This window comes from Daphnia pulicaria, chromosome 8, assembly GCF_021234035.1.
Source record: "Daphnia pulicaria isolate SC F1-1A chromosome 8, SC_F0-13Bv2, whole genome shotgun sequence".
In the NCBI taxonomy this organism is placed as follows: Eukaryota; Metazoa; Arthropoda; class Branchiopoda; order Diplostraca; family Daphniidae; genus Daphnia; species Daphnia pulicaria.
Genome location: NC_060920.1, coordinates 12179882 through 12195344, shown reverse-complemented (window position 1 = coordinate 12195344; position 15463 = coordinate 12179882). Strand labels below are relative to the sequence as shown.

Below are 15463 nucleotides of genomic sequence, written 5' to 3'. Positions count from 1 at the left end.
AACACACACAAAAAAATAAATTAAATACCCAGGAAATATTTATTTTTACTTTTTACTTTTTCTAAAAACATCGGTCGCCAAAATAAAACATTTTGTTGTAAAAACCAGCGTTCTAATAGTGTCCACCGCAATTTAATATTAGCACATTTTGTTTTTAGAGGATTAAAAAAAATTACAATAAATAAATTTGGGGTTTGTGGGAGATTTGGGGAGCTTTGATGTCATAATATCGTCTTATTTTATTCATTTTCTTGATGATATTTTTTCCCTTTTGGTACTATTTTCTTTTGCGACGCTGAATGTAATCGCGCCGTCGCTCTGAGCTTATTTAGCCTCGAGGAAACTCTCCTCTCCTATATTCGGGTTTGACTGATTTACGAGTTAACGTAAAGAGAAAAATAACGAAAAGAAAAAAAATTATTATTATTATTCCTTCTAACTTTATTTTTTTTTTCTTCTCTCCCTTCCATCTTCTTCTTCTTTAAATTTTATGTCTTTTTTCTTGGTCCGACTTTTTTTGGGAGAAAGAAAAACAACCTGACCGGCCGTTATATTATCCGTTAACTATTATGCTGACTGCGAGCAAAAACCTACACCACAGCAGCAGCAGCAGCACTCGAAAATCGACCTTGAGGCGAGAATTATTATGTTGTCGTTATTTTAGTTTAAACATTTTCTCTTTTCTTTTTTTCTTTTTTCTTTTTCTTTCTTCCGTCTTTTCGGTTATACATATTCAAATTGTTGATTCCTTGAGTGGCAGGAGTCTTCACGAGCCCCACAGCGGCGTGCGCGGCTTATGTGAATGGGGAAGGCGCACAAACGCCCAACGGCGACCAACTGAGCAGACGTTGCGCAGCACTATTTATTCTTTTTTATAATGGCCCATCGTTTGATCCAAGTCCTTTTATAGGCAGCTAAGGAACTCGATTGTTGTTGTTGTTGTTGTGTGCGTGGACCCCGATTTTTATCGACTGTTGTTCTGCCCATCAGTCTTGTGGCTTTCGATGTGGATAATAAGGAAAAAAGAATATTACGTCAATTTGGGTTATCGAAATTGTAGTAAACGCCATCTAGCGGTAGAAGTTTCAACCTCTTTTTAGCCATCTAGCGGCAGTAATAATAAAAACAAAATGTGACGCAACGCAAGTTGAAGAATCTTGGGCTAGAGCCGCTAGACACGTAAGAGATGTGTTGGCCGTGAGCAAAAAAACTGAGCAAGGTTCAGTCCTCCGTCAGCATCGCAGACGGCCATAAAAATAACCTGACCTCGATAGAGTAGAATATCAGAACCGTCTATCGGGATGGATGGATGGGATACACACAGCTGACTGCCAGGTTTCTATTGGATCGGCCTTGAAATAACTAACCAGTTCTTCAATGTCGCGATTGAAACAACGATCATCTGCAACAACACCCCATTTGCATACAGTTTCATAGCAAGATGACAAATCTGCACAGAAATCTATTTTTCTTCAAGCCAAATATCATAGTGAGGTGATTTTTTTCACGGGGGTCCCATTTCCAGTTGGGTACGCGTGTACTCTGCTCTCAAATTTCACGTGTAATGGCAGAAATGACCAGGTGCAAAGTTTCCTCAACACAAAAAAAAACAAAACAATTTATCAACTTCTTTTATCTATGGACACGAATTGACGTTTAGAAATTCTTATGCTAAACTGGTTCCAAAATGTTATCTCATGTCTGCGATGACGACGCTAACTCTATGTTGTATGCTGTAACCTTGGGGCTTTTTTCGCGCGTAATAACGTTTAACCAAAAGCTGAAAGCTCTCGTAGAGATTTTTAGTTGCGCAGCAGGCAAATGTTTATTATTCATGTACAGGATTGGTTGTGTGTGGGTGTGTGTGTTTTTTTTTTCTTTTCAGTTTTATTATTTTTTCTTCGAAGGTCGTCCGTGCAGTTGCTTTGCAAGTTTGCACGTTCACACTATACGCAGGGCCCTCGTTTTCAAAATTCACGTGCAGCCCCCAAGTATTCCGGGTGCGTGAGTCTAAGAAGGTGTAGCCCTACAGCTACCCCGGAAGAAGCCGAGAATGTAAACATTTACGACGTTGAATTACCTGACATCCGTAGCATAGCGATGAGATTGCGAAAGTCAAATATTGTTTTCGAATAAGAAAACGAAAATTGTTTGTCTCCTGGTTGATGTCATAAGACGCAACAACTTTCTACTGGAATGTGGGTCATTCTACTTTAATCGAGTCCAATCGTTTATTGCGTCGTCCTTTTTTCCAAAACAAACTCGGCCACAGGACCGTGACCTGCGCTGTTACCGTTTTGGGGTTGGCTATTGCGTCATCGTTTTATTTTCTCGTACCTTTTGGCTCGTCGTTTGAAAACAAAATTCAGCAAAGCTTGCGCTTTTTTTCCGCAAATCGGGACAGCAGCTGATGAAGACCAATATAAAATGTCGGTAGCAGTCTTCTAGAAAAAAGCGGCAAGAAAACGTGACGAAGAATTTGTTGGCACTTGGCAGCCGTCATCAATGGAAGTCTGGAAGGCGTGGCCTTGTGGAATTGACTAATCCCAGCCTTTGTTGTGAAAATGGCGTGAGTTTCTGACGTCTGCTACCATGTTTTCTACTAGGTATGTGTTATGTTAGTGATTCAATGTTCAGGGAACGACGAACTTGAGAAGTGTTGTGCGAATTTTCTGCACGTTTCCCACCGAAAGACGGTCAATTTTACAAAGAGAGAGTCATTTGGTTTAACATTTAATTGTTGTCAACATATTTGACGAACTAAACATTCGGACATTTTTTTATTGGCACGATGAAAGTCGGGCAGTCTTCAGAGATTTTTGGATCCTTGCAGAAAAGAGTTTTCTTGAGGAAACCATTAGAAAGATGCCAACCTTATTCTTTTCACAAGTAAGCATTGTATTTAATTTTTTTGAAAATTTGCTGTTGCTAGCCGAGCACACCCCTTGATTCACACATTTTGTTTTCTTTCTCTAGTAGGTTAAAAGTGCAGAAACGGGGATCATCTTCACACACTAATAATAATGGAGAAATTGTCACAGCCAAGGGGCAAACTATATCACTCAACAAAGATTCAACAACAAGAGTTACTTCCCAGTTCAAGACGATAACCACCCTATTTGTGGAACTAGTCAAAACAAACACATCCTCTTTTGATCTTTCTCTATCTAGTTTGGCTAAGCGACTACCTTTTCAAAATGTTCAAACTGACATACCCAAAGACAACATTGCTAACAAAAAACTAGAAGAAAAAGATGGGGTTGAGGTTAAGACTGGTATTCCGTCGTACTTTGATATCATGGGAAGGAAGAAAGAAGAAAAGAAAGAAGCTGCAATCCCTCAATGGAAAATCAAGCGCAAGGCTGTTAGCCAAGAGAGTGTAGATGCTCGAACAAAGCATGTTGTTTCTGCAGTTGCCAAAGCAGTTACTAAATCAAGTTTGTTGGTGCGCCTTGAAGATTTTTGCCATCACTTGTTTCAATATCCTGCAGCAAAGAGTGTAGCCTCTCGGGTAAGACAACTGAACAGTCATCAACATTTTTACAATTCAGTTATTAATGTTATTCTGATTTATTTTCAGGAAGGAGCCATTTCAATTCTTTTGCGCTTAAAGCACAGCATTCCTCGCGATGAACTCATCCAACGTCAAATTCGTGAAGGTCTTGCCTTACTTGGTTATGCTGATCCTTTGCCAGCCAAAGGTATTCGCATTTTATCCATCGATGGAGGAGGAACCAGGTCAGTTAATGATACACGTCGTTACAGTTTCGTAACTTGATTATACATTAAAATTCCAGAGGCCTGCTAGCTCTTCGAATCCTCCGTCACCTTGAGAAAATCAGTGGTAAACCTATTTATGAGAGTTTCGACTACATTTGCGGTGTGTCTACTGGAGCCGTCCTTGCCTTACTTATTGGTGCTGCTAAAAAGAACGTCAAAGACGTAGAGACCATGTACCGAGAAATAAGCACAGAAGTTTTCAAACAGGACCGTTCTTCCGGACTTGGTGGACTCTTATGGAGTCACGCATACTATGACACTAGCAAGTGGGAAACAATTCTTAAAGATAAAATAGGTATCATCATTCAAAATTAGAAGAGCCATTCGAAATTGTTACTGGCATTTTACTGTTTGAATTTTGTAGGAGAAACCATAATGATTCGAACTGCTCGAGAGCCGAATTGCCTCAAAGTTTCGGCCATATCTAGCATTGTTAGTCAGGAAATGCTACGGCCTTTCGTATTCCGCAACTACACGTTACCTTTCCGCGTTCAGTCGCTCTACAGCGGTACTTTCCGCCACAAAATGTGGGAGGCGGTAAGAGCTTCGTCGGCTGCCCCTGGATACTTTGGCGAGTTCAAATTAGAAGAGAATCTTCACCAAGACGGAGGGTTGTTCGTCAATAACCCATGCGCCGTGGCCATTCACGAAGCCAAGTGCATCTGGCCAAATGCCAAGCTGTTGAGCGTAGTGTCAATTGGCACCGGTCGCTGTCAGCCGCTAAACATGGCGGCTGGTGTAAATACCAGTGATCCTACGAATACCTCTTTGAAACAGAAATTGAGTAAGGTGATTGATTCCGCCACTGACACCGAGGTATATCTATTAATACCAGATGTACACAATCGTTTCAAAAATCGCATCATTTTTTATTATGCAGCGTGTTCACACCATACTTCACGATCTTTTGCCGCCCAAAGTGTATTATCGTTTCAATCCGTACTTGAGCGAGATCCACAGCCTGGATGAGACGGATCCAGCCCGATGGGAAAGCATGCTCGAAGATGTCGAGATGTACATTAGAAAGAATCATCGCAATATGAATCAAGCCGCCAGGTATATTTGAAGCAATCACTTATTGTAATCAAAAATAAGTAAATTTCAATATTTAATTTAGTACCTTACAAATGCCCCGAAGTTCGTTTCAGTCTGCAAAAGATTGGGTATTAGAAAAGCGATTTTTGCTACAGAACAAGGCGACTTTCTAGTCTATCAGCAAAAACCGTCTATTTTTTTAAAACACGGTATGCAAAATGTAGTTTGATTGACTTCACTTTCTAATTCATTTTTTTTGGTTTCCAGTTGGACCTTTTGTTCTTCAATTAGGGATAAATTGACTTTTAAAGGAATTTGAGTGACGAAGCTTAATCGAAGTTTTGAAACTATGATTACGTTAAAAATTACTACTAGATTAGTGATGCAAATGTGTCACAAAATAACACACAGTTAAGTCGTGTATTGTGCTCGTTGAAAAGTTTTGTAAAACAGGTTCTGTAAATTTTTTTATGGCTCAGTCTAAGTTGGCGCTATTTCTTGAATCAGTTGTATATCATCAGAGATACTATATACAAACCGATATCCCCCTGCTAAGTATTTTGTTTGTTTTTGCGAAAATTTTATAAGATTTTACAAAGACTATTTGCAACGTTTTTTGTTTTGATTTTACGTTTATCATCGAATATTACAAGAAGAGTAATACTAATAGCAAAGAAAATTGTTGCTAAGTGAATCGGAATCTACATCAGGAATGTAACTATTTAGTGGTCAACCGTATCAAGTGATAAGTTGGAGTTGAAGTTGAACTCTGGTTCGAATACTTGTAAAAATGTATTTTTCATACTAGAAACTGCCACATTGGGGAAATTTATTTGACGTTCTAGTCGGCGATACTTCATGCATTCTGTCTGTAGTATCTGAAGTCTGGACGTCCGTGTACATCCGCCGCATCCTCTCAAGTCTCTACTGAACTCCGCGGAGATCGGAGGTGGAGGAAAACGAAGGAGGACGAGTTGCCTTAGTTCATCAGTTCTTTCAATTGAGTCGACCCCACATTTCCCGTAGATCACGAATATTTGGTATATTTGGTCGGCAGCTCAATGGTTGAGGCGCTATCGCTTACTTCCGGTATACTTCCGGAATATTTGCTTAAAACTAGCAAATGAGCTTTGTTCTCTGTACGAATCTCAAGATTTCAGGCTAGGTTTAAGCAAATAAAAGTGCGCTGTTCAAGTTATACAAGTAGCTAAAGAACTGAATTGCGTTGAGTTTATACATGGCAGATACAGAAGACAGAACTGCAGCCCGATAACCAGTGCGGTGAAATTCGGTACCTAAATATGTAATATTTTTAATGCAAAGCAGTAATGTTTTTTAAGGTTTACAATATCACTATGATTCAAAAATTTAATGTTGTTTCTCACAAAGTAAAAGGTTATCAGCAACCCCAATATTTTAAATAATTTTTATAAATTTCTTTGTATGCGACAGTAGAACTCCAAAGACAAATATTTCAAAATTATTTAAGTATTTCAAATAAGTCCTCCTTTCACCGAACTTTAGAAATATTTAAACGCATGCAAATAATTAAAAAAATTATTGGAGTTCTATTATCGCGTTGTGGAGTTTTACTGTCGGGCACTGGAGTTCTATTGTCGGGTATTTTTAAATTTTAATAATATTTAAAAAAGGAGTTCTACTGTCGTTTGAGTTCTACTGTCGCATACAAAGGAATTTTTAAAATTATTTAAAAATATTGGGGTTCTATTGTCGGTGGAGTTCTTCTTGTCTTACCAAAGTAAATTGCGTTTTGGACTTGGTGTCAGAGGTGTCCAATAGATGACATAGGCGTCGTCGTTTTCATGTGATGGCGGATTGTTGTGTTGAGTGATTGTCAAAAGTTTTCTTATTTTTCCATGAAAATTACCGATGAATTCATAAGTAAATTCAAGTTCGTTTCTGTGCAATTTGTTTGTGATGTGATTTATTCCGTATGTGTGCTGGATCAAATTCAAAATTCCTCAATCTAACCTGTAGGAAGGAACGGGAAAGGAAAGAGTAGCACACAAGTAGCCTACCATCACTACCACCAACTCTTTTATTAAAAATCTTTGTTCTGCTGAATGCATCATGCAGTTAATACAGGTAAAAACTAATAATGTCTTAATCACAATTTTTTTAAATACTTGTTCTCAGACTTAGTTAATATTCGTCTAATTATCAGCAGTTTCTATTTATCTTGGTAGGTCACTACCCCAGTGTGGACATGTTTGTTTTTCTGAGCATGTTTTTCAACAAATAATTCATTGATGTTCAAGTATTATATTCTTCTTTCGGTTTAAAACTGTTATTTGATGTCATAGATTGTATTTTCTATCATAGGGAAAGCTATGAAAAATATCATATCATCTAGGCCATGGGTAATCTTCAGGGTTTTGCAGCAGCTTAAGAGAAAAATATGAAAAAATGCAGGGTACATACCAACATGTGTTGTATTTTTCTGAATGTTAAACACAAGCAGTAGGTAGCTATTAACTGTAGTTTATTGGATGAATGTTGGAATATTTATTGACATTTCCTTTAGATTCAACATGACTAACTGTTTGATGCCAAAGTTAGTTGAAACTTAACTCACTGTACGTACTCTAACACAGATGACTGGTGCTGTTGCCTTTCAGTCACAGGCAGGAAAATTATTCTTTTCTTCAGAAAATTGTAAGTTTAATTTTTTGTCTTGACCCCCCAACACTTTCTGCTAATATTATAGATTTTTATGTTGAAAGAGCTGTGAAAGAGTTACAAAGTCTGAAAAGCTAACTAAAAACTTTGGGTATTTGTGTCATAGGGAAAGCTGCTGGAGTTATCTGGTGTTCATGCTAATTTGATTCATTTCGTGCCAGGTGCCAGCTAGTGAAAGCCGAAAGGCATGTCGAATTCAATTGAGCTGCTGCGTGCTGTCTCGAAGCAAGCAATCCAGCCGATGCGTTCAGTCATTTGGAACAGGTCAACAGGAATCTAATGGCTGTCGCAATAGGTGGCTGTGAATAAGTGGCTGAAATTATGTCCACCAGATGGCGCCAGTGTCTTCAGGATAGTCTTAGTGGCCATTTTGTTCCAAGACGCAGCAGAAATGGGTTGTTGGTTGTGACGTTTCTCACGATGAAAATTAAAAGGTATTTGTTGTTAATTTCCTATTGTTATTGAATGTAAAATGTTATGTGAAAATTTACAGGTGATTTAGCACGTAGAAACCAATTTGCCAAATCATTCAAAACAGACTTGGAAGTGCCTGTACGTTTCCGAAATGGCGTGCCTCGTGTGTCTCGCTGGCTGTTCTTAGGCGTACGTCTCATCCCATGCAACAGCAAAATGTAATTATTTTGATCAAATGTCTTACAAAAGTACTACAGATTTAGTTAACATGACTAGAGAGTAGACCAATTTTCTCCGCTACTATAGAAATTTTGAATCAGATATCAAAGTTATTCTGTTGGGCTGTGTAGTTTTCTGTTACTCTTTGTATTCTTTTGTTATAATGAGTATGCATGTGTACACAGTTGTGTTTCTCGAAAATAATTTTCTTTTCTTAAACAGGTATAACAAACGCTTCTTTAACACTGGTGGCAAGGGGTCCGCAACTCAAATTTACTTTTTATTTTTTTTCCTTTTTCCTTGCTTTATTTTTCCTTTTTTACTTTTGAGATAGGCTTTCCTTCAAGCGAAAATAAAAGGGTAGGGAGGGGATGGGGAGGAGGGGGGGTTCGTTCGCGCGCGCCCTTCTTTTAGCACGTAAAGTAAATTTCCTTTTTTTTTCCTTTTTTCACTTTTTTTTGCTTTTTTACCTTTTTTATTGTAGTAAATTTGAGTTGCGGACCCCTTGACTGGTGGTTACCTTGTTGCAGCCAAATGGTGAAAGGTGTGACGAAGACAGATTGAACCCTTGTATGCAGCATGTGGTTGCAGTGTAATCCAGAAGTTGCTGTGCTGTTGTAGCTGAGCTGTTCCATCTGGGTTCCTGACTTCAAAATTTTTGTGTTGTTTTCATCCATGCCATGAAATTGCTCTGTGTTAACTGTGTGCTGACTTAAAAGTTTGATCTGTTGTCTTTTGATTTTTCATTCAATCATGCAGTATACAACTGAGGCAACCTGATCAATATCAGGTTTGACACAGTCGAGAACTGCTAGATTAAACAAGCTTTCTGCGCCAAAAAAATAATAACTTGCTTATAACTTGCATCATGTTATTATCGCGGTAGAGAAAGCGACAGGCCCCCCCCCCCCCTGGGGGCCACAGGAAAAATAAATGTATGTAAATATTATAAAATAAATTTTGTATGAAATAAAATATTCGAATAAAATAAATTTTGTTGCAATAAAATATTCGAGTGAAATTTTTCGCGAAAATTTTTAAAACTTTGTAAGGGGAATTTTTTTAAATTTTTTTCAAAAACAAAAGTCTGGACTTGGCAGAAATAATGGGTGTGCAGAAATAATGGGTGTGGACTTGATTATTTTTTAGAAAAATATTGGTTGTTGACTTTGAATTTTAATGATAGAAAATAATTTATAAAAAGGAAAGTTTGAATATTAAATGTAGAACATGAGTTTGGATTTTTATTGTTGTATTTTGCAAGATCAATTACTTGTAAGTTTACATGGCACTCAGAAATATTTTCTCACATCATGCAGTTATCAGCAGCAGGAAAGGTACTTGAGAAAATAGAGACATGCACTTGTGATTTATCAATCAATTTTGTATTCCAGCAATCTTTCAACACATCCAGAGAAATACTTCATAAATTCGGTGTAAAGGTCGGAGCAGCGTGCGTAGTGGTGACATAATCGGGAGAATTGCAATAAATATGAACCTCAGTTTGGTAGTAGTTTGGAGCAGGGTAATACTTACATTCCTCGATGTAGTAAACTAGGCAGCGTAGGTAGTTGTGTAATAGGCGGCTTCTTCGGTGTAGTACTTGGGAGCTGCCGTGTTGTAGCTAGGTGTAGCGTAGGTCGTGGTGTAGTAGACTGGAGCATCAGTGTAGTATTTCTGTTCAACGTAGCACGAAAGCTTTTGGGTAGCAACTCGGGACTGCGTAATACTTGACCGCCTCAGTTGTGGTTGTGTAGATCAGGGCAGAGAAGTACTTTGCCGCTTCGGTGGAGTAATCATCGGGAGCCTCGGTGTAGCACCTGGGAACAGAGAAGTACTTAGGAAAATAGGCGCAGTAAAAATATGAGAACAGAGTAATACTTGGATGCCTCGGTGTAGTAGGATGGGCAGCATACGTAGTCATGTAGCACTCCATCGCCTAGATTGTGTAGTAACTCAGGGCAGAGTAATACTTCAGGGCTTCAGTGTAGTGCCTCGGGGCAGCATAAGTTGTGGTATAAAACTCCGGTGCTTTAGTGGTGTAGTACTTGAAGACCTCGGTGCAGGAACTGGTCATTGCGTAAGTTGTGTGGGAAGGCGGCGGCGTTGCGGTTTGATTTCCCCCTTAACAAGGAGACATCGCTACACTAGCGTTCGACCCAACAGGAGCACGACGCCATAGATGTCTAAACGGTAAATAAATTTAAACATTAATCTTAAATAATAACAGGCATATTAACAAATAGAAAAAAAAAACAGAATTGATACAAAACTCATGTAAAAATAAGAATATTTACCCATAATGGCGAATCGGTTACAAGATGAGGAATGCAATGGTGACAGATGGGGCACTGCAGTTCGGGCACGACTTCTTTTTTTTTTACGACTCCTTTTACGCACAGTAATACTTCGGGACGTAGGTGTAGTAGCTCGGGGCAGCGTAGGTTGTAGTGTAGTACTTGAGCGCTTCAGTGTTGTAGTAATGCGGGGCCTCGGTGTAGTAGGCAGGGGCAGCATACATAGATGTGTAGAATTCAGGTGCCTTCGTGATGTAGTACTTTGGAGCCTTGGTGTAGTAAACTAGGCATTATACGTTGTTGTGTAATAGGCGGCTTCTTCGGTGTAGTACTTTGGGGCTGCGGTGTAGCGTAGGTCGTGGTGTAGTGAACTAGAGCATTAGTGTAGTATTTCTGTTTAACGTAGTACGAAAGAGCAACTTCTATGTAGTAAGTCGGGACAGCGTAATACTTGGCCACCTCAGTTGTGGTTGTGTAGATCGGGGCAGAGTAGTACTTTGCTGCTTCGGTGTAGTAGTCGACCGTTTTGGTGGAGTAATCAGCGGGAGCCTCGGTGTAGCAGCTGGCAATAGAGTAGTTTTTAGGAAAATCGGTGCAATAAGTAGCTGAGAACAGAGTTACACTTGGGAGCCTCGGTGTAGTAGGATGGGGCAGCATAAGTAGTCGTGCTCCGTCGCCTTGGTGGGGTAGTAACTCGGGGCAGAGTAATACTTCAGGGCGTCAGTGTAGTGGCTCGGGGCAGCGTAAGTTGTGGTATAAAACTCCGGTGCTTTAGTGGTGTAGTACTTGAAGACCTCGGTGCAGGAACTGGTCGTTGCGTAAGTTGCTTTTGGGTAGTAAGGCGGCGGTGTTGCGGTTTGGTATCCGCCATACCCAGGAGACATCAGTACACCAGTGGTCGACCCACCAATCAACGATACAACACCCAACAGCATACGACGCCTTATTAACTAGACAGTAAACAAATTAAAACATAAATATTCAATAATATTTACATATTAACAAACAGAAAATAATTGTCATTAATAGAAAACTCCATGTAGAGACAGAATATTTACCCATGGATGCAAACTGGCAATACGATGAAGAAGGCAGTTGGTGACAAATTGTGTGCTGCAGTTGTTGCCGTGTCGGAGATGCTCACTCGACTGATGTCTCTGGTCTTTTCTCTCTCCTTTTTATACGATTTTATTATCACCCTCACCTCTTAAGCCTTGCGGGTATTGTACCTGTTTGATAATGATGAAACACGTACCTTTCTCACCCAACCTCTCCGCCGTCGTATGATACGTTTTACGTAATGAATCTCCGTGACCTTCGAGCATGAAGGAAATGCAAACTGGCCTTTCCTTCTTTAGGTTGGCGTTGCTGGGGATGGGTCTACAAAAACCAATATCAAAATGAATATCAAATGGCTGAACTTTGCGGCTATTATACCTGCTTGATAATGATGAAACACGTACCTTTCTCACCCAACCTCTACACCACGGCATTGACAGTTTTACACGTTATGTTCACCGTGACCTTCAAGCGTGAAGGACATGCAAACTGGCCGGCACGTCTGCAGCTTGAACTCTGAAATGGTAATTAAAAATGATAAATAATCACTGCATCAGTTTGAACATGTTGAAAATATACCTAAATTTTATTTTAAACATTCTTAAGGAACGTACGAGTGTACGACTCTTTAGCACACATACGTAGACTAAAATGTAAGCAATAAACTAACCTACTTGATTTATCTTATTAAAAGTAAATTATAACCAACTCAGATTTCCTGTTCTCATCACATTTTTGTCTTGCAATATAGTAGAGACCCTCTCAAAGAAGCATCTTCATGACACGGCAGCGATCACGTGGAGAAAGGCAAAAGATCTTCGGCATGTTTTCACAAAATAAATTAATAAAGTAGATTAAAAAATGGATCTTTCGAAAATTCGAAAATCCAACGATTAACTTACATGCCTTAGAAGTTAGAATTGTTCACTTTCGATTAAGCTTGGTCTCTAATGGCGTGGAAATACCTCATCACTTTTCAAAATCAAACCGTGGCTAAATTTGCACCGTAAAACTCGACTGAAAAAAAAACAAGAAGTACAAACACAGAAGCAAATAACGTAACATCCGACATTGGGCAGTGCGACATTTGTGGTAGAGCGAAAGTTTACATGGAAATGTCTAGTAAACGTTGACTTACCTATAAACTAATACCTATAAACTAATTCCGATTGCAAATGGCAAAGAATCTAGTTGGGAAGTCGGTAACGACCCCAGCTGACATCAAAACGCGACACCAACACCAGGACTTGTGCGACAAGTAAGAAGTAAACACAGGACAGATGTCTTATATCACACAATATGATGACATGCAAAAGTTAAATTAAACAGTGCCTCGAAACTACTTCAATATCACTTATTTTACAAAAGAATCTACACTTGGGAAGAATTCCCAACTAATAATAATAATTCTAGTTCAACCTCATGCAATTTAATTTAAAAAAAAAAAAACACAAACACAAACACAGTTGAATCTAGAACACTCAACACTGGCACATGGCACATGGGTTCTACCAAAATTTGTTTGTTTTTCTGTTTTTCTGTTTTGGAAGACATTGATATTGTTTATTATGCCCAGGTGCTGAAACGTCTGTAAACTGGGATCACTTGCAGACAAGATTTTTTAGGACAGACGAGACGTAGTTTAGGTGAAGATTCAAAATTAACGAGAGAATCTTTTTTAACGACGGCATATGGGTGCAAGAACTTATTCCAATTTAAAAAGTAGGTCTACGTCTGTCATTTATTACGATAGCAAAATGATTTCAGCAAATCGAACAGATCAACCATTTGGTGTAAGTAATAAGAAAAGGTTAAAAAACGACAGGAAAAGAATAATAATAGGACTTTTGGCAATGTCATTAGATAATTATCAACTCCAAAACCACTTGATTTTTATTTTTTCCTTCAATAATAATCCGCACCAAGCTTGGCTAAACGGTCGGCCTCATCGTTTCCCTCCTCACCTTGATGAGCCCTCACGAAGACCTAAAGAATTACATGATTATACATTAATAACATCGTTTAAGAGATTACAATAACAACCTTACCCATTTAACTGTTAAATCTTCCATTAAGCGAAGTAACTTTCTGAATCTTTGCCTATGCACCACCGTGTCGCCATTAACTTTAAGCCAGTCATTCCTTAGCCACTTAAATATATATTTGTCCATAGACATTATTAAGAAGTCGCTGTCAGTGTAGATAGCTACACGTTTTATTCCTGTAAAACGATATAATTTTACTGCACTGTTACATCATCCAACACGTAGCGTGTTAGTAAAACGCGCCAGTTACGAACCTTTCTTTTTTGCAATTTGCAAGGCCGCGATAGCCGCTTCAATCTCCGCAATTTGATTGGTTGGTGGAGTACCTTCATTTGATCGTTGCACCGGTTTTGCCATATTCCTAATTAAACACTATAGAATGAAGTTATCTAACAAACAGATGTATGAATAGTAATAGTTACCAATCATGGTCGTGGTTAAACCATACGCCAATTCCGCCTTTAGCGTTTTGTCGACCATTCCCAGGGCACGCGCCGTCCACATATACGATTACGAAATCTTCACGATCATTGACTAATCCATATTTGCCAATACGGCGATGAATCTCGTATTTTGATTTAAAGGAACTACCGTTGAGTATATCCACCAACCACTCGGTATCCTCAGCTCTGTCAATAAATTCCCTCCAGCCTACCTCTAAATTCTTAAGGGAATCAGGTAGCTCTATGTAGAGATCGCGTCGAAGGCCTTTTAATACTCCTGCTATTGACCTAGGGTAAAATACATTTCTCCGATTGTCTATCAATCTTTGATTCTTCCCAAAATTTTGTTCTATGTATCGGACGAAATCACGAACGCGTTCATTCGGGTTTTGTATCCATTGAAGATTCATGGCTGCCTGCCCTGTATGTTAAACAAATTATTTTAGAACTAGCAAATAAAATGTAAATCATTTAACTCTCGCATCTAAAGTAAATGTTATTCCCTTCTTTTCAAAAACTGGCATGAACTGTATTTTGATGAACTGATTTGGAAATCTTGTGAAATTTGATATTTTTACATACACTTTTTAACAAAAAAACATTCTACCACTTCTGTCAAAATAAATGAAATATGAATTACTTGTTGTAGTGTTTTCCTGCGTTTTCCTTGCATACAAATCAATGACTGGTGAATACTTGTTTTATTTTGTTTTTAAATCTGTTTCGTAACAAAGTTGTTGGCTCGAAGTATTTGTTACTTTGAAAAACTGACGCACACTAGCACTTTTATAGTTGCCACTGTAACACCCAGTGTTTGTACAAGCAAATACGACGGAGGTTAAAGACTTGGTGGCTGTTGACCTGTTGCTGCCTCGCGATTGCTGATGCAATACATGAGTCATGAAACATGACTTTCACTCCTTTAAAGAATCAGATCAGTAGGGTTGAAACCGAAGCGGCACCATTTTGATGCTCCACTGGCCACAGAGCACAGAGTGTCGTTGATGCACGAAATGTGTTTGATTCGTACTACACTTGCAAAAGCAAGGGCTAGTGAACCCTGAGTGAACCATAGAGACAGCCAACAGCGCCTCTCGTTTTTATTCGGAAAAGCTTACCGGATGGAGCAGTTACACATCCTGCGTTGCGCATTCTCCGCAAATGCGAAAATCTCATTTGTGTCCAAGCTGGTGTGTGTCGCCTACAGCGTCTTATGGGAAAACCAACTTCTTCCCGTTAAAACAGTTGTTTTCTTACCTATAACTTTGATTTCCCCCCTTTTCTTCCTAACAGTGAATACTTTATTCATTTCTCTATTACCTAATTTTTATTTCTATCCCCAATTCCATCTAGTTAATTTTTAATTAATTTTTGTTTGTGACTGGTTTTTTTGTTCGTCTCCTGTAGCAGACGTTTCTAGACGTTTCTAGACAGAATCGACCACGCTACGAACGAAATTCTTCTGCTACAG

The 15463-nt window shown here is 38.9% G+C and overlaps 2 protein-coding genes and 6 long non-coding RNA genes across 9 annotated transcripts; 4 read left to right on the top strand and 4 right to left on the bottom strand.

Moving 5' to 3' along the window:
• The first annotated feature begins 2287 nt into the window (after nucleotides 1-2287).
• Nucleotides 2288-5366, top strand: LOC124311064 (calcium-independent phospholipase A2-gamma-like). Of its 2 annotated transcripts, none has more exons than XM_046775345.1 (8): nucleotides 2288-2889; nucleotides 2980-3511; nucleotides 3581-3738; nucleotides 3798-4075; nucleotides 4145-4596; nucleotides 4661-4836; nucleotides 4898-5024; nucleotides 5083-5366. In XM_046775345.1, exons 1-7 carry the CDS (start codon nucleotides 2792-2794, stop codon nucleotides 4986-4988), a joined length of 1785 nt encoding a protein of 594 aa, XP_046631301.1. In that variant the 5' UTR covers nucleotides 2288-2791; the 3' UTR covers nucleotides 4989-5024; nucleotides 5083-5366. The 2 variants fall into 2 exon arrangements, with proteins under 2 accessions (XP_046631301.1, XP_046631300.1); XM_046775344.1 differs by having other exon boundaries at nucleotides 2322-2889; nucleotides 2977-3511.
• Nucleotides 5367-6600: 1234 nt separating this feature from the next.
• On the top strand, nucleotides 6601-8401 carry LOC124311598. Its single transcript, XR_006909966.1, has 7 exons — nucleotides 6601-6921; nucleotides 7023-7093; nucleotides 7159-7300; nucleotides 7361-7491; nucleotides 7622-7949; nucleotides 8009-8147; nucleotides 8371-8401. It is a non-coding gene; the product is annotated as an uncharacterized LOC124311598 (long non-coding RNA).
• Nucleotides 8257-8802, bottom strand: LOC124311640. Its single transcript, XR_006910059.1, has 2 exons — nucleotides 8659-8802; nucleotides 8257-8393 (listed from the first exon to the last, which is right to left on the bottom strand). It is a non-coding gene; the product is annotated as an uncharacterized LOC124311640 (long non-coding RNA).
• Nucleotides 8803-9511: 709 nt separating this feature from the next.
• Nucleotides 9512-10292, bottom strand: LOC124311583. The gene is made up of 2 exons (XR_006909933.1): nucleotides 10030-10292; nucleotides 9512-9968 (listed from the first exon to the last, which is right to left on the bottom strand). It is a non-coding gene; the product is annotated as an uncharacterized LOC124311583 (long non-coding RNA).
• A 17-nt stretch (nucleotides 10293-10309) lies between these two features.
• LOC124311755 lies at nucleotides 10310-10599 on the top strand. The gene is made up of 2 exons (XR_006910205.1): nucleotides 10310-10341; nucleotides 10470-10599. It is a non-coding gene; the product is annotated as an uncharacterized LOC124311755 (long non-coding RNA).
• A 1190-nt stretch (nucleotides 10600-11789) lies between these two features.
• Nucleotides 11790-12324, bottom strand: LOC124311667. The gene is made up of 3 exons (XR_006910104.1): nucleotides 12175-12324; nucleotides 11909-12020; nucleotides 11790-11825 (listed from the first exon to the last, which is right to left on the bottom strand). It is a non-coding gene; the product is annotated as an uncharacterized LOC124311667 (long non-coding RNA).
• Nucleotides 12051-12325, top strand: LOC124311732. The gene is made up of 2 exons (XR_006910183.1): nucleotides 12051-12157; nucleotides 12256-12325. It is a non-coding gene; the product is annotated as an uncharacterized LOC124311732 (long non-coding RNA).
• Nucleotides 12326-13227: 902 nt separating this feature from the next.
• LOC124311360 (ribonuclease H1-like) lies at nucleotides 13228-15051 on the bottom strand. Its single transcript, XM_046775818.1, has 5 exons — nucleotides 14633-15051; nucleotides 13972-14413; nucleotides 13804-13910; nucleotides 13553-13725; nucleotides 13228-13490 (listed from the first exon to the last, which is right to left on the bottom strand). The coding sequence occupies exons 2-5, from the start codon at nucleotides 14400-14402 to the stop codon at nucleotides 13410-13412; spliced, it is 792 nt and encodes a 263-aa protein (XP_046631774.1). The 5' UTR covers nucleotides 14403-14413; nucleotides 14633-15051; the 3' UTR covers nucleotides 13228-13409.
• Between the last annotated feature and the right edge of the window lie 412 nt (nucleotides 15052-15463).